Genomic DNA, 27,648 nt, shown 5'->3' with positions numbered 1-27,648 from the left:
TGTGCAGAGAACAGAAAAAAAAAGACTGGTGATACAGGTTCAACCATAACTACAAAGAGATCAGAACCAAAAAGATCAACACAAACATGATCCAAAGCTTTAGGGAAACAATAATGGTATTGGACGTTTTAACATTGGTTATCATGGCAGAGCCAAGTTTACATTGGGCTAATAATACAGCAGCTGAAGTTTGTAACATATCATGTACACGCATCAGAAAGCTCAAACCTGCAGAGAAAGCCAAGTTCTGTGGTGATGCCACAGGCTGCCTAATGGGCCATCTTAAAATACAGAACCAAAACAATAGCGACAACAAGAACAGCAATTATGGTGCCAATAATCCACTTGTTCTTGTCAAATCTTCTGGACATGGAAGTCAGGATTTTTCTGCTCTTGGCAATGCCGTCGTCCACACCATGAAGCTGTGATTTTGTAAAAAAGAACAAATCAGGAGCTGAGTTTAAACACAACAAAGAGAAGAAAACAAACAAATAAATAGCAAAATCTCAAAGCAGTGAGGTATCTTTGAACTGAGAAAACAATGAATAAGGGAAAATCTCAATGGCCAGTAACAGAGGAAATATGGACATTTTATATTGGTATTCATCAACTATTTTCTACCGATGAATTCATGTGCCAGAATTTCTTTTGTTTTGTGCGACGCCATCAGTGTTCTGGATTATGTGCTAGAAACCCAGATGAACATAAGTAACGGCATGAGGTTTCTGGATACAAGTTTCTATTCAAATCGATGTCATATGTAGTGCTACCTCAATGCACTCGTGTTAAAATATAAAGATAACACATGGAAGACCATTTTCTTTGTAGGAGTAGAGGGGCTTGGACATACTTACAAAAGCAGCTATTGAGAGCAACCTGAATGGGACAATGTTAGTCAGAAACTGGGAACTTTGGACCATTTGTTCAATTAAAATGCCAAATTTCATCTTCAGTGAAATCCCGAGCCACATCTAAGCTCCTGTAGAAGCCTACTCAATTCCAAGGCCAAAACCTTAGTTATCAAAGGCGCTAGGCGGAGGCTAGGCAGTGAGCCTCTAAAAAGACTAGTTGAGGCCTAGGCGGACTAGGTGGTACCCCAAATAAAAATTTTTAAAAAAACATACAAAATATGTAAACAAACTACTAAAATTAATAACAAACATGTATACAACATAAAATTAATCAACAATAAGCAATAGACAAATAATAACATGTTGTCGAACACTGTAAAGCAATTATATTACATAAAAACAGTCAAATAGATAACTCATATGCTTATAGATTATATATGAATTAAGTACACAGATATGTATATATATATAATTATATATAATATAAACACATTATATTATAAATTTATAATATATGTTTATCATATGTTAATATGTATAATTATATACAATTACACAGAAAACATATATATATATATATATATATATATATATGTGTGTGTGTGTGTGTGTGTGTGTGTGTGTGTGTGTGTGTGCAACTGCGAACCGAGAGACTACCTCGGCTAAGCCGCCTTTGACAACCAAGCGAAGGGGTGAAAGGAGGAAAAAGAAAAAAAAAGGTAAAAAGAAAAAATAAAAGAAGAAAAGGAGAGAATAAAAAAAGTAAGCTTTTGGGGCGGGAGGAAGAAGAAAAAGAAAAAAAGAAAGAGACAAAAAAAATTTAAAAAAACATGACAACTATGTCCCTACGGCTTAGGCATGGACAGCCTAGGTAAAAAACAAGGCCCTACCACTTAGACCCATAAGCCTAGGCGGTGGCCCTACACCTAGCCAGCCTAGGCGCAACTTTTGACAACTAAGGCCAAAACAGCTAGTGGCCTCCCTGATCCTCCTTTTAAGGTTCTTGTTTGGGTAGCCTAGCAGCTAAATCTCCCCAAAAGAATAGTTGGCTACCTAGGATCCATGTATCTCGTGTTTCTTATAATACTGGGTATAGAGATCCATATCACCAAAAAGTGGAGAATTATGAGCCTGCATATTTTCTCATCCCTTTCTTCTTTTTTGATAACGGAACACCACCCTTTGAAAAGCCTCTGTGGGGACCTAGGAATGTACAAAGCCTCTGGGAGTTTTGGACATTTCCAACATTCACAGGTCCCAACAAAGGCTTGGCAGGGAGGACGTTCCAGGTGTGTTAGTGGGGCTTGAACTATAATCAAATCAAACTTGGAATCCTTTTTCCTTTTCTGATGAGGAACTTGCATAGGAATGTGGGTCAATGCTCCTAGATAGTAAACCCCATGTGAAGGCCCACCAAGGACCCACTGTGCGAGCCATTGTATGATCATGGGCAAGACGAAGTTCCACCATCTTCAAAATCCCAAGTTCCCAACTGCCCTAAATGCTTGGCTATGTTGCCAGGACACGCCACTTTAGGTGGCGTACCCGTATCGACAATGATCCAATGTGAAATTAATCCTGGGCAAGACGAAGTTTCACCATCTTCAAAATCCCAAGAACTGCCCTAAATGCTTGGCTATGTTGCTGGGACACCTGAGCTTAAGTGGTGTACCCGTGTCGACATGTGTCAACACGGATCGGGTATGGGTACCAGACACGCCATTTTGTGTGTCCTATATTATATTATATTATATATTTTTAGTATATAATATATATTTTCAGTATATAATATATTATATTCAGTTTATTTTGAATTTATGTGATATTTAATATATATATAGACATATATATAGCCATGTCCCCGTACCCACATTTTTTGGAATTGACGTATCGTACCCTCCATACCCATACCCGCACCCATACCCGTACCCAGGTGACATAGCTGCTTGGCAATACCCGACGGGCCATAAACTTAGAATCCTCTTAAAAGTATTATGGTAAAAATTGAGGTGACAACAGATCTCAGTTAAGAGGGTGAAAATCTAATCAGCACAGCTATGTGATCAACCAGAACCAGAAGAGATTTATGTGCCACACAAAATGGGTATGATATTTAGTGTTGAATAATGTCCCAAGATGTGAATCCCTTTACTTGTCAACAAGATGCATTCATCCTTGTCTTGATATGGATATCCAAGGTCCAAACAATCTCTGTAAAAATTGCAACTCCAAAGAAAATATAAAACATCCCCCCTCAAAACAGTACAATCATATACTAGACAACTTCCATGACCTATACCATCCTAATCAAGAATGCGCCTAACAAAGCCATCAATTCTCCAAAAAGGATGTCAAAATGCAGTGTGCACATTCAGAAACCAAAAAACCCCAGGATAAGACTGCATCTAAATCTCATTCTTCCAGAGTTTCATAAGCAATCAAGGCAGGTTAGTGACTGTTGCAGGGCAATTTCTTACAGAATAAAAACATCAGGCAAATCAGTAACAAAAGATGATCATGACAGCGGTAAAAAGAACCTGAAAACAGAATATTCAGAAACTGCAGTTGTGGCACGTTATAATTGGCAACAAGAAAGCAAAATTGATCCACAACAAGACAGATTAAGAAATACTTGGCTGTTCCTTTAAGAGCATAAGCAATGAAACAGTGATGAAGAGAAATGAAACAAAGACATTGAATGTAGTCACTTCCCAAGCATAACCAGGAAAACGCAGCATAGATGGTTCTTTAGTAGCTTATGTCCTGACAAAACTCTCAAAAGTGTCACCAGAGAACTCAAACATTATTTCAATTCTACCAAATTTTGCCAAATTATGAGCAGAAACAAATATCTAGAAAGAGTCGAGAGGCATCAAAGCTAACAATTTTAAATTGGCAGCACATGGAAAATGCAAAAGTAGGTGCAGGAGCATGATTCACTTGATCATGCTTCCAGGATTTGAAAATCATAACTAGGAAACAAAGTTTGGAATATGCACAAATATGAACCTCTTGTCCAAGAAAATGACAAACAATTGGATGGAAGAACCCTGAATAACAGTAAGATAAGCAGATCAAGTATTGTGCATCGTGAGGCTGTTTTCCAGTTAGATCTGATAAACATCAATCAATTGAGAATAAAAATATCATATGAAACAGTATACCGTGTTGTTAGCATGTAAAAGGGACTGGCGCTGTTGATGAAGGTCTTGCAGAATTGAAACACCAAGCTCCTCAGTCTCTAGCACCGTCCGCCTGCTTTCCTTTATCCGTTCACTAGACTGGTTTAATCTCTCTGTTGACATCAGCAGGTGACTTCTTTGATCAGTTGACACCTGTGTCATCCAATCTCAACCAATGATGTTTAATTAGTGGTTAAATTATTTTAAGATATTTCAATTCAAACTGCTATAATATAGGTTCCAAAGAAAGGAGAATACGAAGAAACATGCAAACCCTCCACAGAGGAGAAAGGATTAAAGTAGATAGGGTTAGATTAATTCTGGATCCAATACTCTAAAATTTAGCAGAAGCACTGGCAGAAGTTCTGAATGAGGAAAAGAAAATGCCTGGATGCATTACCATCAGAGTATCTGCCATTCCTGACTCCAGAAGTTCATCTCTTGCTGCCTGAGCATCAGATGATGTGAGCTTTTTAACTTCACCTTTGAGATTGTTTAAATCAGATTTATATTCCCTCAACTTGTGAAGAAGATTAACCTTCACACTTGGCTGCAAACTTCTAGCCTCAAGGTCCATCTTCCGGATCTACACAGATTCATTCAGTCAGAAAGCCATGGCACAAATACAAATATATAGCTTAAATAACCACATGCAGCTAGAGGAATAGAACTTGATTCATAGAATACCAAGCTCTCTGCTTCATCCAGGCCAGTTTTTATCTCAGAAACTTTCTGCTTCTTTTGTTCTGCAAAATCACACAGAATATGTCAAAATAATGGACAGAAAAATAAAAAGCAATTATTGAAGAACTCAACAATTTGGCACACATTTATCATCTTAATATATTTTGATTAAATTAGACCTAAAGTAAGAACTAAGAAGGCTTCAAACTTTGCCAGTTTGTCTCTTCTTTTCATACATTAAAGATGTTATCATGAATTACTGTGTTCTTTGCTCTTTCAGTTCCTAAATGCTCACAAATATGTGTGAGTGCAAGGAAAAAGAGTTATTTGTTACAGTTAACTGGTCTTAATTTAATTGATAAAGGTTTGCAAAAGGCTTGGTACCATTAGGCTATCTCATGAATAAGAGGTCCTCTAATTCAGAAAAAAAGGATAACACTAGCAGACATGGAATCAAATGTCAACAACAGCTAAATGAGGAAGATACAGAAACTGATACAACCAGAGATGATAAAAAATGTGTCAATCATGCTTCTAACTATACCCAAGCTCCAAAGTATTTTGCATCCAGCATTCTGTATTCCCGCATCATACCAGGATCCTTGTGTATGTCACATGGGTGCGGGTGCGGGGATGCGGCACTTCCAAAAAACCCGGGTGCGGGGGTGCGGCAAAATATATATATATATATATATATATATATGACTTATAACCAGTTTTTTTTACTGGTGTGTTTGTTTGAAGACTTGTTACCCACGTTCTGCTTGTTGCGTACTTTGGCGCAACGGGACAAAATTGATGAACCGAAAGGATTGGCAATCTGATCGACCCAGCCTGCTGCGTTCTGCTGACTGTCATGATTCAATCATGTCTGAAACTCCCTGGTCTTCACGAAAAAAATATAAGTGAAAGGTTTGATGTGGTTTGTTGGAGAGAGAGTCTTCACGAGGCCTACGGCTCCACCGCCACTGCCTAGGGTTCTTCAAATTTCATTTTATATACAGTTGCACACAGATCTCCAGTCTGGACTCTGGATGACAGCTAAAAGAAATTTATTGGATTTGACATGTGGAAAAGAGAGGTCTACACCAGGCTACGGCTAGAGCACCCATCTCGTCAGGAGAAAAGTAAATACTAATAGCCACCAAGGCTACCACCACCATTATCATTTATTATGGAGAGAGAAAATCCTTGACGAAGAAAGATTTGGATGGTTGAAGGATAAAGACTTCAAAAGGCTCTTGAATTTTGGTTTTAATTTTTGAGGAAGATGGATCATCATTTCCAAGTTAACAGTATGTTTTTCAACGCTGCGAATTCATTGTTTGGAGGCAGGAATAGCATGGGATGCCAACAAAGCTCGTCAGATGTTGTGGACGCAAGTGCCCCTTTATAAAACAAGAGCAGCTGCAGCAAGCAGGCATCGGTTGTTCCATCCTTTCATTCTCTTATCACTACCTGCAGGGATCCAGCAAGGGGTGGGGAGAGGTGAAGAATCTGGAAGTCCTCGTCAAGGAATAGGCAACTCTAAAGAGACCGAAGCTATCAAGGCCAAAATCAAAATCAAAATCCAGCAAGGGGCGGGTCCCGCTTGTAAGAAAGTGAAAAATACACTACAACAAATGTCTCTCAACAAGTTCTCACAAATACATCATAAGAACCACAAAGGTTCACAAAGAGAACTTAAGAATACACACAACCCCAAACGGGTATAAAAATAAAAAATAAACAATTTTATTGATTTGAGATAAAAACCCAAAACAAGAGTAAGTATTAATAGCCCCATATTTATAGAGAGGTAGAGAGAAGCCTTAAGAAAGCTGTTGGACTCTCCAACGGCTCTAATAGAGCTGTTGGGGAGTCCAACAGCTCTTTTTGGATTTACCTTTTTGACTTGGTCAAAAAGGTACCTTTTTGACTAGTCAAAAAGGTAAAGGCTAATTCTAGTTGTATTTTAACTAGAATTAATTAAACGAAAAATCTTAACTAGAAAGGAGATAAAACATTACATGTCTATGAGATTACATATGAGATATTATATGAGATTACATATTTTAACACTCCCCCTCAAACTTATGGTTGGATAACCGAAAGTTTGCCTAAGAGAAAGTGAAACCTAGGAGCAGCGAGAGGCTTTGTGAAGAAATCGGTCAGCTGATATTTTGAAGCAACATAGGGAAGATTGATGGTGCCACGCAAAAATTCCTCTCGAACATAATGGCAATCCATTTCTATATGCTTGGTGCGTTCATGAAATGTCTGATTGCTTGCAATATAAATAGAGCTCTTGTTGTCACAACACAGATTTGATGCTTTTGGACTTTCAACTCCCATATCGGAAAGTAGACGTCGAAGCCAGACTAATTCCATAGTAGTTGTAGTCAATGCCCTATATTCAGCTTCAGTTGATGAGAGAGAGACCTTTTGTTGCTTCTTACATCGCCAAGACACCAAGGATTCTCCTAAAAAGACACAAAAACCTGTAGTTGAGTGGCGGTCATTTGGATCACCACCCCAATCTGCATCAGTATAAGCAAGCAATTCTAAGTTAGAGGAAGCAGATAAAAATAATCCTCGAAAAATAGAATTTTTGATATATCTAATAATACGCAAAACTGCTCCCATATGAACAGAAGTTGGAGCATGTTGAAATTGACTGGGAGAGGGTGATTGAGTCTAGGTTGAGGAAGGTTGTCATGATATCGGAGAATCAATTTGGTTTTATGCCTGGAAGATCAACTATGGAAGCTATACATCTTCTTAGACAACTTATTGAAAGATATAGAGAGAGGAACAAAGATTTGCATATGGTTTTTATTGATTTAGAGAAGGCATACGATAGAGTACCTAGGGACGTTCTCTGGTGGACAATGATGAAGAAAGGTGTTTCTCTCAAGTACATTAGTATAATTAAAGATATGTATGAAGGAGTAGTAACCAATGTCCGCACTTGTGGAGGGGTGACAACCAATTTTCCGATAACGGTTGGGTTACATCAAGGATCTGCTTTAAGCCCTTTCCTATTTGCGATAGTGATGGATGAGCTTACGAGATCAATTCAAGAAAATGTACCGTGGTGTATGTTGTTTGCTGATGATATTGTTTTGATTGATGAGTCTAGAGCTGGGGTTAATGCTAAGTTAGAATTATGGAGACAGACATTGGAAGCTAGAGGTTTTAAGTTGAGTAAGAGTAAGACTGAATATATGGAATGTCGGTTTAGTAAGCAACGAAGTAGTGATGGGAGTGTAGTGAAGCTTGGTGAGCAAGATATATCGGTGAATGATTATTTCAAATATTTGGGATCCATCATTCAAAAGTATGGAGAAATTGATGGAGATGTAAATCATAGGATAAAGGTTGGGTGGATGAAATGGAAAAGTGCTACTGGAGTGCTGTGCGATCGTAGAATGCCATTGCGGTTGAAGGGAAAGTTTTATAGGACGACTATTAGACCCGCTTTACTATATGGTACGGAATGTTGGGCTGCCAAGAGACATCATATTCAAAAAATGAGTGTAGCTGAGATGCGGATGCTTAGATGGATGTGTGGAAATACAATAAAAGATAAGATTCGGAACGAAGAGATACGTAAGAAGGTAGGTGTTGCACCCATTGAGAATAAGATGCGAGAGAATCGTTTATGGTGGTTTGGACATATTCGGCGAAGGCCTAATGATGCTCCAGTTAGAAGGTTGGAGAAATGGGAAAATATATTAGTTAAAAGAGGTAGGGGTAGGCCTAGGAAGACTTGGATGGAGATGATAGGAAAGGATATGAATGCTTTGAACCTCACCGAGGACATGCCGTTGGATAGAAATGATTGGAGGAAAAGGATTCATGTGGAAGACCCAAAATGAATTTCTTTTTTGGTTCATATCGCTGACCCCAATTGTTTTGGGATGAAGGCGTAGTTGTTGTTGTTGTTGTTGTTGTAGACATTGGAAGCAAGAGGTTTTAAGTTGAGTAAGATTAAGACAGAATACATGGAATGTCGATTTAGTAAGCAACGAAATAGAGATGGGAGTGTAGTGAAGCTTGGTGAGCAAGAAATACCGGTGGATGATTCTTTCAAATATTTGGGATCTATCATTCAAAAGTATGGAGAAATTGATAGAGATGTAAATCATAGGATAAAGGTTGGGTGGATGAAATGGAAGAGTGCAACTAGAGTGTTGTGCGATCGTAGAATGCCATTGAGGTTGAAGGGAAAGTTTTATAGGACAACTATTAGGCCCGCTTTACTATATGGTACGGAATGTTGGGCTGCCAAGAGACATCATATTCAAAAAATGAGTGTAGCTCAGATGCGTATGCTGAGATGGATGTGTGGAAATACAATAAAAGATAAGATTCAGAACGAGGAGATACATAAGAAGGTAGCCGTTGCACCCATTGAAAATAAGATGAGAGAGAATCGTTTACGGTGGTTTGGACATATTCGACGAAGGCCTAATGATGCTCCAGTTAGAAGGATGGAGAAATGGGAAAATATATTAGTTAAAAGAGGTCGGGGTAGGCCTAGGAAGACATGGATGGAGGTGATAGGAAATGATATGAATGCTTTGAACCTCACCGAGGACATGGCATTGGATAGAAATGAATGGAGGAGAAGGATTCATGTGGAAGACCCAGAATGATTTTCTTTGTTGGTTCATATCGCCGACCCCAATTGTTTTGGGATGAAGGCGTAGTTGTTGTTGTTGTTGTTGTGTTGTTGTATAAACTCCCTGTTTATCACTTCCAGTGATGATCATGTCGTCAACATAGAGTAGAAGGATGATAATACCTGCATCAGAATTCTTAACAAACAAATTTGTGTCAGTAAGACAAAATCGAAAACCAAAATCAAGCATAACCTTACTAAACTTATCATACCAAGCTTTTGGAGCTTGCTTGAGACCATATAAAGCCTTTTTTATGCGAAGTGTTTTCCCTTTAGGTATATTCATTCCTGGTGGTGGGTCCATGTATATTTCTTCAGCTAAAGTTCCATTTAGAAAAACATTTTTAACATCCATTTGAAAGATATGCCATCCCTTTATTGATGCAAGAGCTATTAGGATTCTAGCAGTGGTCATTCTAGCTATTGGGGCAAAGGTCTCTTCATAGTCTATTACATATTCTTGATAATAGCCTTTTGCCACCAATCGGGCCTTGAATCTTTCAAGAGTGCCATCACTCTTGGTTTTCACCTTGTACACCCAGCGACAACCAATAGGTTTCTTGTTGTTTGGAGGATGGTCTTGAATGGTCCAAGTATTTGCTTTTTCTAAGGCTTCTAATTCGACTTTCATAGCCCTGACACATTCTGGTTGATCCTTGGCTATATTATAACTGGGAGGTTCTTCATAGGAATGAATTAGAGCAATAAAGGCTTGATGTTTTGGTGAAAAAGACTGATATGACACAAACTTTGCAGGAACCCTCGAGATCCTAGTGGATTTTCTAGATGAAGAGGCAGATTCATGTTCCCTTGTGTATTTATCCAGGGCACACTGTCTTTCTAAATTTCCTCGTCTAGAATATTGAATACAATCTTGACTATTTCTATGAGGATCAGAATCAATCACATACATCTGATCATCTAGATCAATTTCTCTTTCACTATCCTTTGGAACTAGATCCAACAAGAAGGAATACTCATCTATTTCAGTAGACTTTTTGTTTTCAAAAAAACTTTCATTTTCCAAAAAGGATACATTCCTTGAAACGTATAACTTGTTGTTTTTAGGGTCAAAACATCTGTATCCTTTTTTATTATTTACATATCCTAAAAAAGTACAGGGTATAGCACGGGGAGAGAATTTATCATTCTTATATGTAAAAACAAAGCACTTGCACCCAAACACCCTCAGTCTAGAATAATCAGGTTTTGGTTTATAAAGCTTTTCAGTAGGAGAAATATTCTTTATTGAGGATGAGGGCATCCTATTAATAAGATACACAACAGTTAAATTAATAAGATACACAGCAGTTAAAATAGCTTCGACCCAAAAAACTTTAGGAACTTGATGTGTGATAAGTAGTGTTCTAGTTGTTTCTATAATGTGTCTGTGTTTTCTCTCAGCTAACCCATTTTGTTGAGGGGTATAGGGACAAGATTTTTGGTGTGAAATTCCATGTGAGTTCAAATATTCTTTAAATTCAGTTGATAAAAATTCTCTCCCTGAATCAGTGCGAAATATTGAAATATCATTCTTAAATTGATTTTTGACCATATTATGAAATATTTGAAAAAAAGAGAACACTTCAAATTTGTGTTTGAGAAAGTAAATCCAGGTATATCGTGTAAAGTCATCCACGAAAATTACATAGTATAAAAACCCACCTTTTGACGTAACTGGTGCAGGACCCCAAACATCAGAGTGAATTAATTCAAGTGGTCGAGTGGAGACAAAAGTTCTTTCTTGAAATGCTAGTCGTTTCATTTTTCCAAGAATACATTTTTCACAAGTGAAAGTTTCAAAATTACAAATTTTTTCCATGTTTGGAAAGTACTGAAGCTTGGATATACAAGGGTGACCAAATCTTTGGTGTAAAAGATCCAAGCCTACTTTTTGAACATTGCAGCATAATGTTTTCTTGGGTAATTCCAAAAAATCCATGTAATATAAGTCTCCTTCTCTATGGCCTTCCCCAATCAGCTTCCCTGACTGGTGATCCTGTACTTGACAATCATGAGAAGAGAAGGAAACATTACACCCATGATCAGTCAATTGAGAAATAGATAAGAGATTTAGATTAAGTTTGGGGATATATCTAATCTTTGGAACACAAAATCCTTTTGAGTTTTGAGAGTTATTTTCGAAATTTCCTATTCCTTTTATCTTAAGGGATGTTCCATCCGCAGTAAAAACACTCGATTCACTTAAGTCATAACAATGCGACAGTAATTTTAAATTTGGTGTCATGTGAAAAGAAGCACCAGAGTCAAGAAGCCATAGGGGTTTACCTGGATCGGAGGTGCCAAGAGAAGAGATCGCAACTCTAGCTGAGGGAGAAGTTCCTTTAAGAAGAGGTTGTAGAGCCTCCACCAGCTGAGACAGGGACATGTTTCCAATGGATGTCTCATTTGATTCTTTTGATTCAACAACAGCTACCTTCTTCTCATAAGATTTTTTCAACTTTGGACAGTAAGTTTTAACATGTCCGGGTTCATGACAGTAATAACAAATAACTTTTCTCCTTTCAAAATTGCCTCCTTGCCTTTCATTGTTTATTCTCCCAATATGTGGAGGTTTGTATGTGCGAATGTGATTACCTGGTCTAGATACAGCTAAAATTGTATCATCGCTTTTGTCGACTCGTTTCTTGAGTCTATTTTCTTCCATACTTAGCTCTTCAATGGTATCTTCAATAGAGGGAACATTTCCCCGATGTAGAAGAGCGGACTTGGTTGATTCAAATTCGGGTCTCAACCCATTTATAAATTGAAAAAAATGCTCCGCATTTACTTGATTTTGGTGAAGCTCAATGTCTTGTGGACAATGCCACTTTGGTTCAAGAAGAGTCAACTCTTCCCATAGTTCGGATAAGCTATTGTAGTATTCTCTAATACTTCTCTCTCCTTGAACCATATTCCGAACCTTTTCTTGTAAGTTACATATATGAGCAATATCTTTAAGAGAATACATTCTCTTAAGATATTCTCACGCATCATTAGCATGTTCAAATTTTGCGAGACTTGAACACTTCTTTATGTCTACACTAGAAATTAGCCAAGACATGATCTTGGCGTGACCCATTCTCCATTCTTTCCATTCCTTTTCATATGTGGAGATGGCCTTAGTTTTTTCCACCTCCAAAAGAGGTGTTTCTCTTCCACCTTCTTCTTTAGTGAGCGTTAGTTTAGGTTCCTTATCGGTTCCATCAACTAAGCCCCATAGACCATTTCCCCAAATAAGATGCTTCATGATTGAAGCCCATGTTACATAGTTTGAATCGTTGAGTTTTATGGACTTAATGGTGACATTATCATTGTCATCCATTTTACAAGCTTGGGAATGAGAGGGGAAGAAGAAAAGCAAGTGGGAAGAGGAATATTTTAACCACAAAGATCGAAAATAAGTAGCCTTCCACGCCCTTCAAGGCTACACACGAGCACTCCTTCAAAGAGACTTTACTTTCTTGAAGAGTAGTTGCATGGCACGCTTCCCAATACACGTCCACCGACCTTGCTCTGATACCATGTAAGAAAGTGAAAAATACGCTACAACAAATGTCTCTCAACAAGTTCTCACAAATACATCATAAGAACCACAAAGGTTCACAAAGAGAACTTAAGAATACACACAACCCCAAACGGGTATAAAAATGAAAAATAAACAATTTTATTGATTTGAGATAAAAACCCAAAACAAGAGTAAGTATTTACAAGGGGAATAACCCCATATTTATAGAGAGGTAGAGAGAAGCCTTAAGAGAGCTGTTGGACTCTCCAACGGCTCTAATAGAGCTGTTGGGGAGTCCAACAACTCTTTTTGGATTTACCTTTTTGACTTGGTCAAAAAGGTACCTTTTTGACTAGTCAAAAAGGTAAAGGCCAAATCAGTCCAATGATGGACTGGTTTGGCTAATTCTAGTCGTATTTTAACTAGAATTAATTAAACGAAAAAATCCTAACTAGAAAGGAGATAAAACATTACATGTCTATGAGATTACATATGAGATATTATATGAGATTACATATTTTAACACCGCGGTGCGGTCAGCTGTCAGCAGAATTTTTTTTTAAATTCCGCAGCCCATTTCACAGGGAAAGTTTTAAGAAAAAAAATCAAAAAATTGGACCAAAATAACCCTGGGTGCTGTCAACGCACCCAGGGTCGGGTTGACCGCACCCGCATCGCATCAACGCGGGTGCGGCACCTGTCTGGCCGAATCCCTGTGACATAGCAAGTAGACACCACTATCAAGATCAAAGCAGATCAATCTTGTAAGATGGTATCCTTATTTTTTGACAAAGGAAACATAAGACAAGAAAATAATAGCCCTCCAGAAGAGTATAGGCTTAGAAATCATATCCCTTTTCTCCTCATAATGAGATGTCTTGATCACATATCATTACTCAATCAATTATTCACAGTTCTTTTTCTGCTTCTCTATGTCAACCAATCCAAATTGAAATGAAAATTCTGCCTAGCAAAATGACAATATAGACTGGAGATTCATGTAGGACAGAACTCAAAAAATAACATCAATATGCCCATCTCATTGGAGAAGTAAACTAACATTCCTTGGTCTCTCAGACCTATTAGAAGAGTGCAAATATTACACAGTTAATGGATAGTCCCATCCTACTACATTTATATTCTTTATTAGTATTTTTTGTTTGACTTTTACTCATAGGTAATAACAAATAGTAATTTGGTACTAACAACATTGCATATACAACAAAATGTGTTTTCAGAGTTTGGTAAAGGCAAAGATTAAGAAGATTATAAAATTCAGAATATCTCACAGAATTTCTTCACTTATTACTTCAGCCAATCAATCCAGGTTTGCCAGGATTTTGTAGAAATATAAGCATGATGTAGATCTCAAAATAGTAAAAAGATCTAATAAACAGAAATAAGTATAGGGAAAGAGACGAACAAAACCACAACAACTGAAACAAGAGAACCCCTGGAACTTCTGAAAAGGAAATCAAGCAGATGTTTTGGGAGAAGTGGAAAATTTAATTTGAGAACAACTTGAGCATAACAAAATGTTAAATCTAAAAGCTCCCTAAATAGGCAGAAAGAAAATCTAATGTTCCACGTAAGGTTGGGAGTATGCACCTCTCAGGAAAGGGAACATCACAAGACCAATTCCTTGGTCTTAGAACATACATCTTATGTCAAAACAGTGTCTTTCACATGGAAACAGCAAAACAGCCATCCTAGATGGATAGAATACAAGGAAAAGTGATGGTTGTTCAAAGAGAGGTAATCAATGTCACCAGACCTAAGCTCATTTTTGTCCACCAAACCTTCTAGAATATGAAATTAGATTATATCCATTCAGCAAGTTATTCAATTTATCTACCCTGGAAAAAATTAAAATGGCACCAAAAGGTATACACTGAAACATGCCAATAGAACCGAAAATATAATGATAACTTAGTTCGTGAAAAATAAAATTGCATGGGATTTAATTCTTAAGATCAGTTAGTGGCCATAGACACGCCAAATTTTTACACCAGTTCTAGAATCCACAGTATCCCATTAGACCCAGTCCACCGTAGGATAGCACTGTGAGATTTGGGGAGTTGTGTGCCCTGAAATAATGTGAAGAGAGAAAGAGAGGAGACGCAGCAATGGGTCATTCATCTTGACTGCAATGAGGAGACGCCCTAGGTATCTTTATATTAATATACTGAGTGTACAAAAATGCCCTTACGACATATGACAATCTGAACAATGATCACATAAGACAATTGACCAAACCGCCCCTGATAATACACTCATAATACAAACATAAGATATCCTTTAACACTCCCCATCAAATTGTGCATGGGTTAAAACCATGGACAGTTTGTTTTTAAGCATCCAATGGTGAGACAAAGCTAATGGATTGTTAAAAAGATCCGCAACTTTATGCTCTCCAGAAATAAACAAAGGCTGAACCTCTTTGTCATCAACTCTTTCACGAACAAAATGTTGATCCAATTCAACATGCTTCAACTTTCCATGTTGAACAGGATTGGTAGCAATGATATAGCACTACGATTATCACAATATATCAGTGACTGATCTATCCGCTGATTCAAAGTAGTAAGAAGATGTCTAATCCATAGAATCTCTATTGTCACTGCCTTCATCGCCCTATACTCAGCCTCAATACTCAATCTTGCCACAGTCCTTTGCCTTTTGTTAGACCAAGAAACCAAATGTTTTCCCAAAAACACACCATAACTAGTCACTGATCTTCTATTTGATGGATCGCTTGCCCAATCTGCATCTGCATCTGAGTACGCTATCACTAATAAATTCATTTGAGGAGACTCAGGAGAGTTATTTACAGGTTTGGAATACACAAGGCCATCACTAATAGTACCTTTAATAATATATGAAGATTCTTTTGATGGCATCCATGTGACTACACCTGGAAGCATGCATAAATTGAGATACCTGATTGACAGCTAGATCTGGAGTCTGGACGCATAAAAGTAAGGTACTGAAGTGCACCATAGGCAATCCCAAATAGCTTGAACGTAATTGGAAAAAGAAAGAAAAAGACATGAAGAAAGATATTCTCTCAAGTTACTTCAGCAAATCATTTTACAAGAGTTAGGAGAACCTTACCTCCATCAACCATGACAGCAGAAGTGCATTTCCTAGAGAGATTTGCAGAAATCTCACAATATTGATGCTCATACTGTTCAAATACCACACTCATTATGCCTTAAAGATTTTTTACTGGATCTTGAATGTGCTGAATGTTCAATCAAGAAGCACCAGAAAATCAATTAACCTGAATAGACAATAAATATGGTCAAAATTTCATGCATACATGACACATCAAATGGAAATTAAAATATCTATCATTTGATAAAGCTACAGAAGCACCTTCATACATCTAACAAAAATTTACAGTCGACAAGAGAAAAAAAAGACCCATTTTTTGTATTACCCAATCAATCCTAATCTTAAGAAATAGATGGACAGTTGGATAATTGTACACAACCAATATATGTCTCAGATTTACATTTTTCAGCAAATGAAGAATGACACAAAAGGAAATAAGTATACACTATTGGGATGACACCCTTTTCATTTCCTTAATTGGGTTTACATCGCTGAGAAAAGAGCAATACTATTTTTGCCCTAGAGAATTCAAAACACGTGCATTTTCAACAATAGAATATGCAAGCATGGCAGGTTTCAAACCAAGCCACCCACAAGAAATTAGAGCAACAAACTTTCAGTTGCCATACGATTTCAATCAACAATGACACAGAGTTGTAACGATCAATAAATCAACTCTTATGACAAATCTATGAGATCAAAGCTGGTAAGATCTCTCAGTAGGGAACTGCTAAGTTTTTTAACTCCATGATCAACAAAAGCAACACTTTGCCCACCTCTAAAATAGCCCAGTCCTATTAAATTGTGTCAGCTACATATTCATTCAATTGTTCATGTTCTTGCAGGATTGGACCTAACGAACCCGCACTCCACAATCTTCCCAACAAAGCTCTGGAGTCAAACACCGACCCTTGCATTCAAATCAACACAAAAGAGGGCTAACTAAAAAATATCCCAGAAAGCCACCACTAGATAAAGAGGAACCACAGCCCAGCATTCCTACCATTAATTAAAATTCAGATAAACTGATGGAAAAAAAACAAACAATTTACAAAAGTCCATCATCTAATTCATCCAGCAAGGAATCAAAGTTCTGAATTAAATGCAAACGGAATTAAGATAAAAGGGGAAAGAAAAATCAGAGGGTTCCACAGCATCAAACGAGAATCGCTTCGAAAATCCAAAGATCATAGAATCAAAAACACTAAAGGATGAAGAGAAGTGAACGCCTTTGGAACCCTAGAAACCGAAGGAACCAAAACTCACCGGTTATCTCGCAGCAGCTTTCCACTCTGGCGAGCTTGTGTATATGCCGAGTTCAAAGTCCGCCTTTGCGAAGAAGATGGAATTCAATGAAAGTCCAGGAAACCACACCAACCAAAGGATCAAATATGCCAAATAAAAAAAAACACAAGAAATCAAGAAAAATCACGAAATCTGATACGAAAACGCAAATAAAACCAGAGATTTATCCAAATTTCCGAATTTTCTGGCACCGAAAGACCCCAACACGACTCCTGAAAGTTATCACGATCGCCCCCAAGTACCTGTCTATGTTCGCTCGATCCCGTCGGATCTTCCACCACCACCGGAAAACAGAGAAGAAGAAGAAGGAGGAGGAGGAGAAGAAGAAGAAGAAGAAGAAGAAGGTTTCTGCTATGGATTTTGAATTCGATCTGTTTGCGTGGAGTTTTACAAAGGCTCTCGTCCAGGCAGTTCTTGGAAGCTTCAGGAAAGCAAGTTCGCAGTGTGGAGCCAACCCAAACTGTGGAATGAAAAAGGTAAGTGGAAAATTCAATTCCGCGAATTGAAGGCCTGGTATCCAAACGCGTCAAGATTATGGAATTTGGATTTTGTCCCACAGGCTAAGACTGGTTAGATGAAATTAGTCAGGAGAGCCCTTATCGTCAGAGCTGCCTCTATGTCACAAAGATACGTGAACAATAAGATGCGTGACACGATTTTTTTTATGACAAATCAACCGCAGCTCACATGCACCGGCCCGATTTGATTCCCTTGTTTGAAATCTGTAGTTGGGATGGGCGTTTGAAGAAGTGGCAGCTGCCAAATTCATGATTTAGGCCTCCAAATGCATAAATGTTCATCCCATATCCCATGGCCAAGATTCCAAACAAGAGCACAAAGGTAGTTTGACCAAGATTTTACCTCGGGACTACCAAATGTATGAACACACATCCCAGTGCTGAGATTCCAAACAGTCCCCTAAGCCTTCATATGACCCCGTTGACCACATGGATAACCACTATGGTAGTATGCATGAAGTAGATTTGACGTGCAAGTTCAAATTGTTTTTGAAAAATAGGTCATGAGGACATGATTCATTTTTATTTTTAATCAATAAAAAACATTTCTTGATGGGGATGAACACGAAGACAAACCTGTTCTGCCATCCAGGACACAGGAGACAAACAAGATGGCACAACAGTTGCCATCTAGGACAAAATCGAGGATAGGAAGGGTGAAACAACACCCTTACCTGGAACAGGCCAGGACACCCTGTCCTAGGGCAGGACAACCTATCTCAAGGGGCAATGGCTGAGCTCTGAGGGACGATGGCTTGTTTTGGGGGACAATGGCCTGGACACGAGGACAACATGTAGTGTGCCATCCCAGGACAAAACTCAAGGTCAAGGTGACACCTCAGGCATACCGTCTCAGGATAGGAAAAGTTTTTGCATTTGAGCATCCTAGAAAAATTAAGTGTCTATAATATGCGAATTTAGAGAATTATTTGTTAAGTTACAATAAGTTTCAGTTACTGGAAGTTCACATATTTAGTTATGCGAACTTCATACTATATATGCAAATTTAGTGGAATATTTATGAAGTTTCAATAGTTATCCGTTACAAGAAATTTGAAGATTTGGTTATGTGAACTTCGTACTATATATGTGAATTTTGTGAAATATTTGTAAAGTTTAGACAGATTTTAGGAAGTTTGCAGATTTAGTTATGCAAACTTTATGTTATATATGTGAATTTAATAAAATATTTATGAAATTTTGATATGTTTTAGCTATAGAAAGTTCACAAATTCTGGTTATGCTAACTTTGTATTATATATACAAATTTAGTGGAATATTTGTGAAAATTTCACAGGTTTTAGTTACAAAAAGTTACCAAATATAGTTATGCATATTTCGTGAGGTACACAAAAAAAATGTGAATCTACCTTTTAAAGAGTTTACAATACTCAGAGAGTGTACCAATATGTTGTGTGAACTTCAAGAGGTTCGCTTGTACAAAGGGTAAAATGGTCTTAAAAAAGCCAAATATTTGTAAAATTTGAACATAGGGTGGGTTTTGAAAATTATAGGGCATTTAAGAAAATATGTCATTTTTGTTGTATAGTACCGTCAATTTTTAATTCAATACTTGTGTTGTTGTACTACATGAAGCACATTTCATTACATTGGACATGTCAGGAGTTGAATCTTGACAATGAAGTACATACACAAATTAAGGTCAACCCCAACCCAAACTAATCTGACCCATTAACAAATGTACGTAGAAAATCAGTTCAAAATGACTACTTTATAATATGGATCATTTAAAAAATTGTAACTCCAGTAGAATCGGGCTTCCATTTTAGATGGATTCCTTCCTCTTGTTTTCCATTAATGTGCACATTACATGCAGCTGTAGTGCCAGTTACCCTTTTAAGACATTGTACCTAATATATATATATAGAGAGAGAGAGAGAGTAATAGGTATATGCTAAATGGGTTTTTCTGCTCTTTCAGTATTTTGTTCGCAGTTCTGAACCCATAAATGTGTTGGGCATGGTCGATTTATGAGGAATCCACACCTAGATCATGTGTTTTCGATGAAAAAATGATATTTGGAGCCTCAAAAATTTATAAAGATTTTGGCCCATTGATTTTTCAAACATTATAAAAACTAGGGGTGGCAATCGTGTCGGGTTGGCGGGTCAGCATACCTCAACCCGAACCCGACCCGTTTATTAAACGGGTCGGCTGTGGCAAACACGAACCCGACCCGTTTAATAAACGGGTAACCCGACACGACCCGTCAACCCATTTAATAAATGGGTTGGGTCGAGTAAACGGGTTCTGAGGTTCGCGGGTCAGGTTGACGGGTCGAGGTTGGCGGGTCGACGGGTTGGCGGGTTGACCCACTCACCTAACCCGTTTATTAAACGGGTCAGCCGGGTTGGCATACCCCCAACCCGAACCCGACCTGTTTAATAAACGGGTTACGCGGGTCGACCCGTTTATTAAACGGGTTGGCTTAAGCCCAATCCAAACCCGCCTAAGAGGCGGGTTGGCGGGTCGGGTTGGCGGGTCGTGTCAGAAATTGCCACCCCTAATAAAAACTCACCCATGTGTTGGAACCGAACACTTCAAGAGCTGATCCCTATAAAATCAAGTACATAGATCACATATGTATGATCAGAATTTAAAAATAAAAAATAAATAAACCTAAAAAACTCATTTAGCACATACCCATTACTCTCTATATATATATACTAAAATATATTTTGTATGTAAACTGAAATACACTTGAGTATTTCAGTTGTTTTCTTATTGTAATAGGGGTCGGCCCATTAGGGACAACTTTTGTAATTTTTGTTTCATTTTTTTGTTTGTATTTATTAGGACAGCCCAACTAGTCATTGGGCTAGTCTCAAAGGTCATATTTATGATCGTTGGGGGCTAGTTCAATGACTAGTTGGGCTGCCTCTTTGCTCTCTCTTGTGCTTATAAATAGAGACCTCTATTCTGTAAGTTGTGATTTTCTAAGCATTTTATAATGAGAATACACTTATATTTTTACTTGTGACTCTTTGTGAGTTGTTAATGTGTGTCTCCATTATGAGAGTGTATTTAGTACATAAGTGATCACTTTGTAATTCATTGTTGCCTTAGTGACACTTTCTTGAGATTTTGTTGGTTTTATTACATGGTATCATAGCCATTGGTATTGAGAACCTTATGAAGGTTGTTTGTGTGGATGTGGGATCGTTAATTGTGTGATTGTGAGCTCATGGTGTCTAAAAAAACTTCGCTTTCATTATCTGTTGCTTCCTCTCTATCTCTCATCTCCTTTTGTATCTATGAAAGATGAACGAGAGGTTAGTGTTTTTATTTCTGTGAGACTCAATAACACCAACTATGTGTTGTAAACACCCAAAATTTCCCTTATTCATCCTCATACACCCCTTTTCAACAGATGTCAGTTCCCGTAGGAGTCTAGCCCTAGGTCGATCCCAGTTTATGTGTCATTTCACCCCATTTTGTCAGAAAATTTACCATTTTACCCTGGGTCACCTTAGATCTCAGTCAGTCAGAGTCGACCAAGCTCATTTTAAGTTCATAACAGTTAGAATGTTAGTCATTTTTAGCTCATTTGAGCTCACGATGAGCAAACACTATTCATTTCTGACCATTTTGGCTAAAATCAGTCTATTTCCTGAAAAATGAGCTCATTTCTAGCTCGAATTTCAGATAATTATTTCTGAGTCAGTTAATCTCAGTCGACCATATTCCTCTGAGTCTAACTTAAGCTCCCCAGGAGTTCAAGTGGCTCACTTTCAGTTTAATTCCATTTCCCGCAATCTAAGAACCTATTTTAGCCCATTTCAGCTGAAACTAAACAGAGTCCAGTCAGTTGAGCTATGTTTGAGCTTCAGATTTAGTTCATCTAAGTATTGCTCATCTTTATTCCAGCTCAAACCTAGTACTGTCGTGTTACCCATTTTACTCCAGTGTGCATTTCTCACAATTTCTCTAAGAATTTTACCATTTCTCGATCATCCAGTTTAGGAGTTTGTTTGAGTCAATGTCATTTTAGTTCACCTGAGTTCGGAAACCTTAGGATTCAGTTTAAACCAATCGAAACCAGTTCAAACCTCGTTCTTCAGTGTGACTCCATGCCCTGTAGGGGCAAAATCATTTCTCGATCATCTTGTCCTAAACTTCATCAGCTGGTATAATCAATAATCATAGCTCAGATCAGTTCTTTTCCTGAAAATTTTAGATATATCTGAGACCCATTTCACATTTGGATCGAATCCAATGTCGAATCTGATATTCATTTATCAATTTTCATCCCCGAACAGGAATGTTCAATTCTTTGTTTCTCCTAGGGGTCCGGGACATCAAATCCTTCATCCAGAGTTTGCATTTTGTAATCATTTTGTGTCATTTCATATCATTTTTTATCATTTTATATCATTTTATTGCATTTCATGTCATTACATGTCATTTTTGAGATTCAACACTCTTGTTTTTCAAAATCTTCAATCCAGATTTGAGTTTTAAAACCTTATTTCGAAATCAATTTCAAAAACCTGGGTTTTAGATCGATATTTGCCATTTGTCAACCCCCAGGATCTTATATTCCTTTATTTCAAAAAAAAAAAAATTAGAAAGCGATCTAGATTTGTTTTAAACTCAATTTTTAATTGATCTCAATTCTTGGATAGGACCCATCTAGGTGGTGTCGCTTCTGGATCACTTCTTTTATTCAGATTTCTCAAAATTTTAGTTATTTCAGAGTTTTAGTTGATTTAAGACTCTGTCTTTTTACCTTTTAAACCCTTTTCAAAATTTTATTTTGGTTTTAAATCAGAGGTAGCCTACCCCTTGCCCAGTTCTTTCATTTGGGCCAAAATTTTAGAGTTTTAGTCAGACTAGGACTCTATCCCGGAGTTTCAGTCGGACTAGGACTCTATCTTTTATTTCTATTTTTACTTATTTTTAAGAAAATCTTTCTAAAGAAATCAAAATTTTAGAGTTTCAGTCGGACTAGGACTATGTTTCAGAGTTTTAGTTGGATTAGGACTAAAACCCTAACTTCATTTTTGAGAAAAATTTTCAAAAACTTCTTTATTTATCTTTCAAATAATTAAATTTCAAAGTTCTAGGACTTTATCACAGAGTTTCAGTTGGTTTAGGACTTTGTCCCAGAGTTTCAGTCAGTTTAGAACTCTACTCTGATTACATTTTTTACTTTTATTGTTACTTATTTTTCGAAAACAGATCCAATTCTCAGAGTTCCAGTTAATCTAGGACTCTGCTCTAGAGTTTCAATTAATTAGGACTCTAACCCTAATTTCATCTTTTTATTTATTTTTATTAATTTTTGAGAAGATCTTTCAAAACCTCTTCGTTTGTCTTTCAAAACCTAAAATTTTAGAGTTTTAGTTGATTTAGGACTCTAATTTTCTCAATTTTATCCTTTGCCTTTATTTTCATCTATTTTAAAAACCCTTTTTAACCTTTATTTCAATCCTTTTCAAAACCCTAATGTGGGGCTCACATAGTTGGTGCCACATTCAGGAGAATTTTAACTCATTTAGAAGTCTAGTCGATTCAAAACTTTCAATTTCAAATTCATTTTTATTCTAACCTTTTTTGAAAACCTTTATTTTGAAGTTTTAAAACCATTTTCTAAAAATCAAATGGGGCCCACTTAGGTGGCGCCATATTGGAGATTTTTTTAATCCATTTTGGTCTTTTAGTTATTTTATGATTTCTATCTTAACCTTTAATTTCATTCTTTATTTTTAACGTTTTTAACCCTTGTTTTTAAAACCGTTCTTAAAACCAAATGGGGCGCACATAGGTGGAGCCACATTTGGGAGTCTTTCAAACCATTTAAAAGTTTTAATTAGGCTTAATTAAACAAAGTTTTAGTTGAATTAAAAGTATGAAAAGTCAACCCAATTAGGAAAAATCGCCCCCACCCCCATTTGTTCTGTCTTAATTAATTAAAGAAGTTTCAAAAAAATCCAACTCTTTAATTAAGAGTTGGAAAATTTTATAAAAGGGGCTCTAGGGGGGTCGACCCCCATTATCTCTCCTCTTCTCCTCCTTGCTCCCTCTCTCTCCTCTCAAAGCTTCTTCATTGTTGCGGCCCCAAGGTATGGTTTCTTCTATTATTTTTTATTTTTTAATACTTTATTTAGTATTTTAGACATTGTCGCCCCCTTTGGTATGAGATTCAAGCATGATATTCATTCAAGAACCATGAAATAAATTTAAGAAAGTGATCTAATACTGTATTAGAGTGATTTTCATGTTTTTGATCCATTGTAATAGCTTAGATTATTGTTCTTTACGTTTATGCCAAAGAAAAGATGAGATTCAATCCCTCTATGAATCGAATCCCTCTTTCAAAGGCTAAATCAAACTTTCAATCATGTATTCCTGAAATTTTTTATATATTCCATCATGATCATATTTATTTCAGTTATTTAAATATTAAATCATGATGTATGTACTTTTTACATATTTTTTTATGGTTTTTCATGCCTAGATTAGGGTATTTCATGTGTTTTATCAATAATATACGTATCTTAATTCTAGCTATGCGGAAACAACATTATTTTATATGCATTTTTCTGTCAATAAAATCTAATTTTTTTAGGGTTGAATTATGCGTGTGTCAGTGACTTTCAATAAAAAATTGAATTATTTTAATTCTGTAACTCTGCTAAAAAATCAGAAACCGAACTCTGATTCCTACACTGTGAAAATGCTATATGGAATCAAGGACGGATTGTCGAGGTGATATCTCCTTCATCAGAGGTCCGATTGATAATTCGTAAAATGCAGTGCGTTCGTTAGAATGTCTAGTATATTCTGTGAAAATTTAGATTTTTTTATGATCGTTTGCTATTTTTATTTTATCAAAAATCAGAATCTATTTCTCAAAGATCGTTATACATCGTTTAAGCCTTGGGTCAACTTATGTGGATCATATCTCCCTAATAAAAGATCATTTTTCTGATCCGCAAGAAACCACAAATTCAGCAGCATGTTTAGTTTTATCAGTGTAATTTTGGTAATTTTTAAACTCCGTTTGCTATTTTTATTTAAACTGAAATCAGAACTGCCTTTTCTGAAACCATTATGTGTTTGCTAGAATCAAGCATATATTGCCGGAATGATATCTCCCTAACCGAAGATGCGTTTTCTAATCTGTAAAATTGAGTATTTTTGTTCATCTGTCTAGTTTCTCCATGTGAAATATTATAGTTTTTCATTACTGTTTGATACCTGATTTGGGTCTAACAATGTGACAGGTACGTGCTTGTGGGCAAATCACATAATTTCATATTTTTATTTAATTTTTATATCAAAATAATACCAAAAATTATACTTTTAGATTGCATTTTAATTTTAGGGTTATTAAAAGTATCTATGTCAATTTTTATAAAATTTTGAATTCATTTGATGCATTGTTTGGTTAAATCATAAAAACAGGATGCTCGCGGAGTCCTGATTCGACTAAAACATGGGCAAAAGTTAACTTTTTTATAATATTTTATATATTTCATGAAACTTTTATATTTTTAGGGTTTGGTCATGTTCATAATCATATTAAGATGCCCTCCACTCGATTTGGTATTGTTTTGAATTCGTTCGATCCCCGGATTAAGCTTTTTATAAAAATACTTTATGAAAAAACCCTCTTTTGCAATAAAGGTCAATTTTCAAGGGTATTTTGGTTATTTTCTTAAAATTCTGAATTTTAAAGTTTTTTTATTATTTATTTAATTCTGAATTATCCTTTATTATGTTTATTTCATGAAAGCATAGAAAAAGGCTTATATTTGGATAAATCTTTCAATTTCAGATATTATTGGATAAATCTAGAAAAGCCGACATTTGTCCACTAACGAGTTTGCTAATTTTGCAAGGATATTCAAGATTGTATTTCCTTTATTTTTTTATCCTTATTTCAATTAAATTATTAATGTAAAATATAATTAAATATTGGAATAAGAATTTAATTTCTTGCTTAGATTAGGATTGTATTGCATGTAGTTTATTTTTTTAATAATGTCAATGCATGATGGATGATGATTCATGTATATTCAAACTCACAATGGTCTACACGAATGGCATGTGCACACGCTTCTAAGAAGTTAATAAACTCAATTGAGTTCGTATTTGTGGTCATAGTCAGAATACGAACAATATCTAGATTTATCATCTTCTTTTAAGCCACAAACGGCTTGTACTCTTAGACTATCTTAAAAAATTATTGTATATTTTCAAAACTTTTCTAAGTGTTTTCTACTTTTGAAATCAGATGAACTATATTCAATGCATATTCATGGCCATAGTCAGGAATATGTGCTGAATTTATTTTATCTAAATTCTATTAGGCACCAAGTCCTTTTATCAATGATTTCTCAAAAATTCTTTAGAAAAGATTTTCTCAAATTGCTTTCATGCATCATTTAGGTTTAGATAGCATCATGAAAAGAATTCATAGCTAGGACCACACACCCATCTCTGTTGAGTTATTTCATAAATTCACTTCAAAAAAAATAAATTTTCTCAAAGTCATTCTGGTTTTTTCTCAAAATTGATTTTCTCAAAATTTACTCAAGTTTTCTTCAAAAATCAATTTTTCTTTTCTTCAAAAATACTTCTCAGATGTGGCTCACAATTTTCAAGGTGTTATCTTTTCCAAGTATTTCAAATATTCGAAGCATACACCATGTTTTAAATCTGCATTTTTAAAAATTCATAGCACATGCCTGATTCTTTGTGCATTTAAGAATAGAACATTGATTTAGACAGTTGAGTAATACAAAGCACATGATTGATCCTTGGTTTGATTACCCTTGGTTATGGCGTCAGGAACGGTTGAACCTCGTATCGACAGGCGAGTCCCATTCTTTAGAATTTTTCAGCATTTTAAAATGGAGGTGAGTTATTTTCAAAAACTTTTTCAAAGGTTAGTTTGACTTGCAAAAGTAAAATTTTGCAATGCTAACATGTGAGCATCCATAGTGAAACATAAAATTTAGAAAAAAGATCCATGGGGTTTGGTGGATGACACCGAGAATAAACTAAAGTTTGTACTCACCAAGAATAAAAATGTCAAGAAAGTAGCTCTTCAAGAAAATGATATGAATAAAGTTGTTGCTGATTATAAAAAGATATGTAAGGAATGAAAGATGGGTTATTTCAAAATCATGGATGACTTGTTAATATTATTGACATAAAAAAGTGTCTTAGTTTAACAAAATTTGAGTTTGCTAGTGATGCTTTAAAGTGTCTCTAAGACATGTATTCCTTAATAAATGTAACCCATGTATGTAACCTTCGAAATAAAGTGAAGATCATGACTCAAGAAGACATAAGCATAAGATAATATTACAATGCTCTTTATCTCCTTTGAGATGAGTTAACTCTTCTAGAGCCTAAGTGGCATTGTCCCTTAGACATAGAACTCTATAAAAAATAAATTAAAACACTTCACTTTTATCAATTTAAAAATACGCTTAGACCCGAGTTTTAGGAGACCAAATAGGCTCTTTTTCATAGAGGAGGTGTTCCTTCCATAGTTGAAACTCTAGAAGAACTAACTATGGAAGAGCATAAATTGAAGAAACCCTCCTTTACAATAGATAGAGAATCAGTGCTTGCTATGTCAATGCTTGAAAATCACACAAGAGTCTACAAACATTTACATTTTGAAAACTATGATTTTAAAAAGAAAATCATGTTATTTTTTGTAATGAACCAAGTCACATCAAGCTTTTTTGCCCAAAAAAGAAAAAAAATAAAAGAGAAGAAAAGAGAGTAGCTTTTATGAGGCCATCATTCAAGAAAGGTGGTATAAATGAAGGTT

The 27,648-nt window shown here is 36.2% G+C and overlaps 1 protein-coding gene across 1 annotated transcript; it reads right to left on the bottom strand.

Annotated features, from left to right (window-relative positions):
- Positions 1 to 98: 98 nt before the first annotated feature.
- On the bottom strand, positions 99 to 17,755 carry LOC149833899 (vesicle transport v-SNARE 13-like). The gene is made up of 7 exons (XM_090011091.1): positions 17,556 to 17,755; positions 17,275 to 17,337; positions 16,006 to 16,174; positions 4,721 to 4,779; positions 4,434 to 4,619; positions 4,016 to 4,186; positions 99 to 422 (listed from the first exon to the last, which is right to left on the bottom strand). The coding sequence occupies exons 3-7, from the start codon at positions 16,097 to 16,099 to the stop codon at positions 270 to 272; spliced, it is 663 nt and encodes a 220-aa protein (XP_089867217.1). The 5' UTR covers positions 16,100 to 16,174; positions 17,275 to 17,337; positions 17,556 to 17,755; the 3' UTR covers positions 99 to 269.
- Between the last annotated feature and the right edge of the window lie 9,893 nt (positions 17,756 to 27,648).

This window comes from Nuphar pumila, chromosome 6 (assembly GCF_984573655.1).
Source record: "Nuphar pumila chromosome 6, dmNupPumi1.hap1.1, whole genome shotgun sequence".
Lineage (NCBI taxonomy): Eukaryota > Viridiplantae > Streptophyta > Magnoliopsida > Nymphaeales > Nymphaeaceae > Nuphar > Nuphar pumila.
This window is presented reverse-complemented; position numbering and strand designations above follow the sequence as displayed.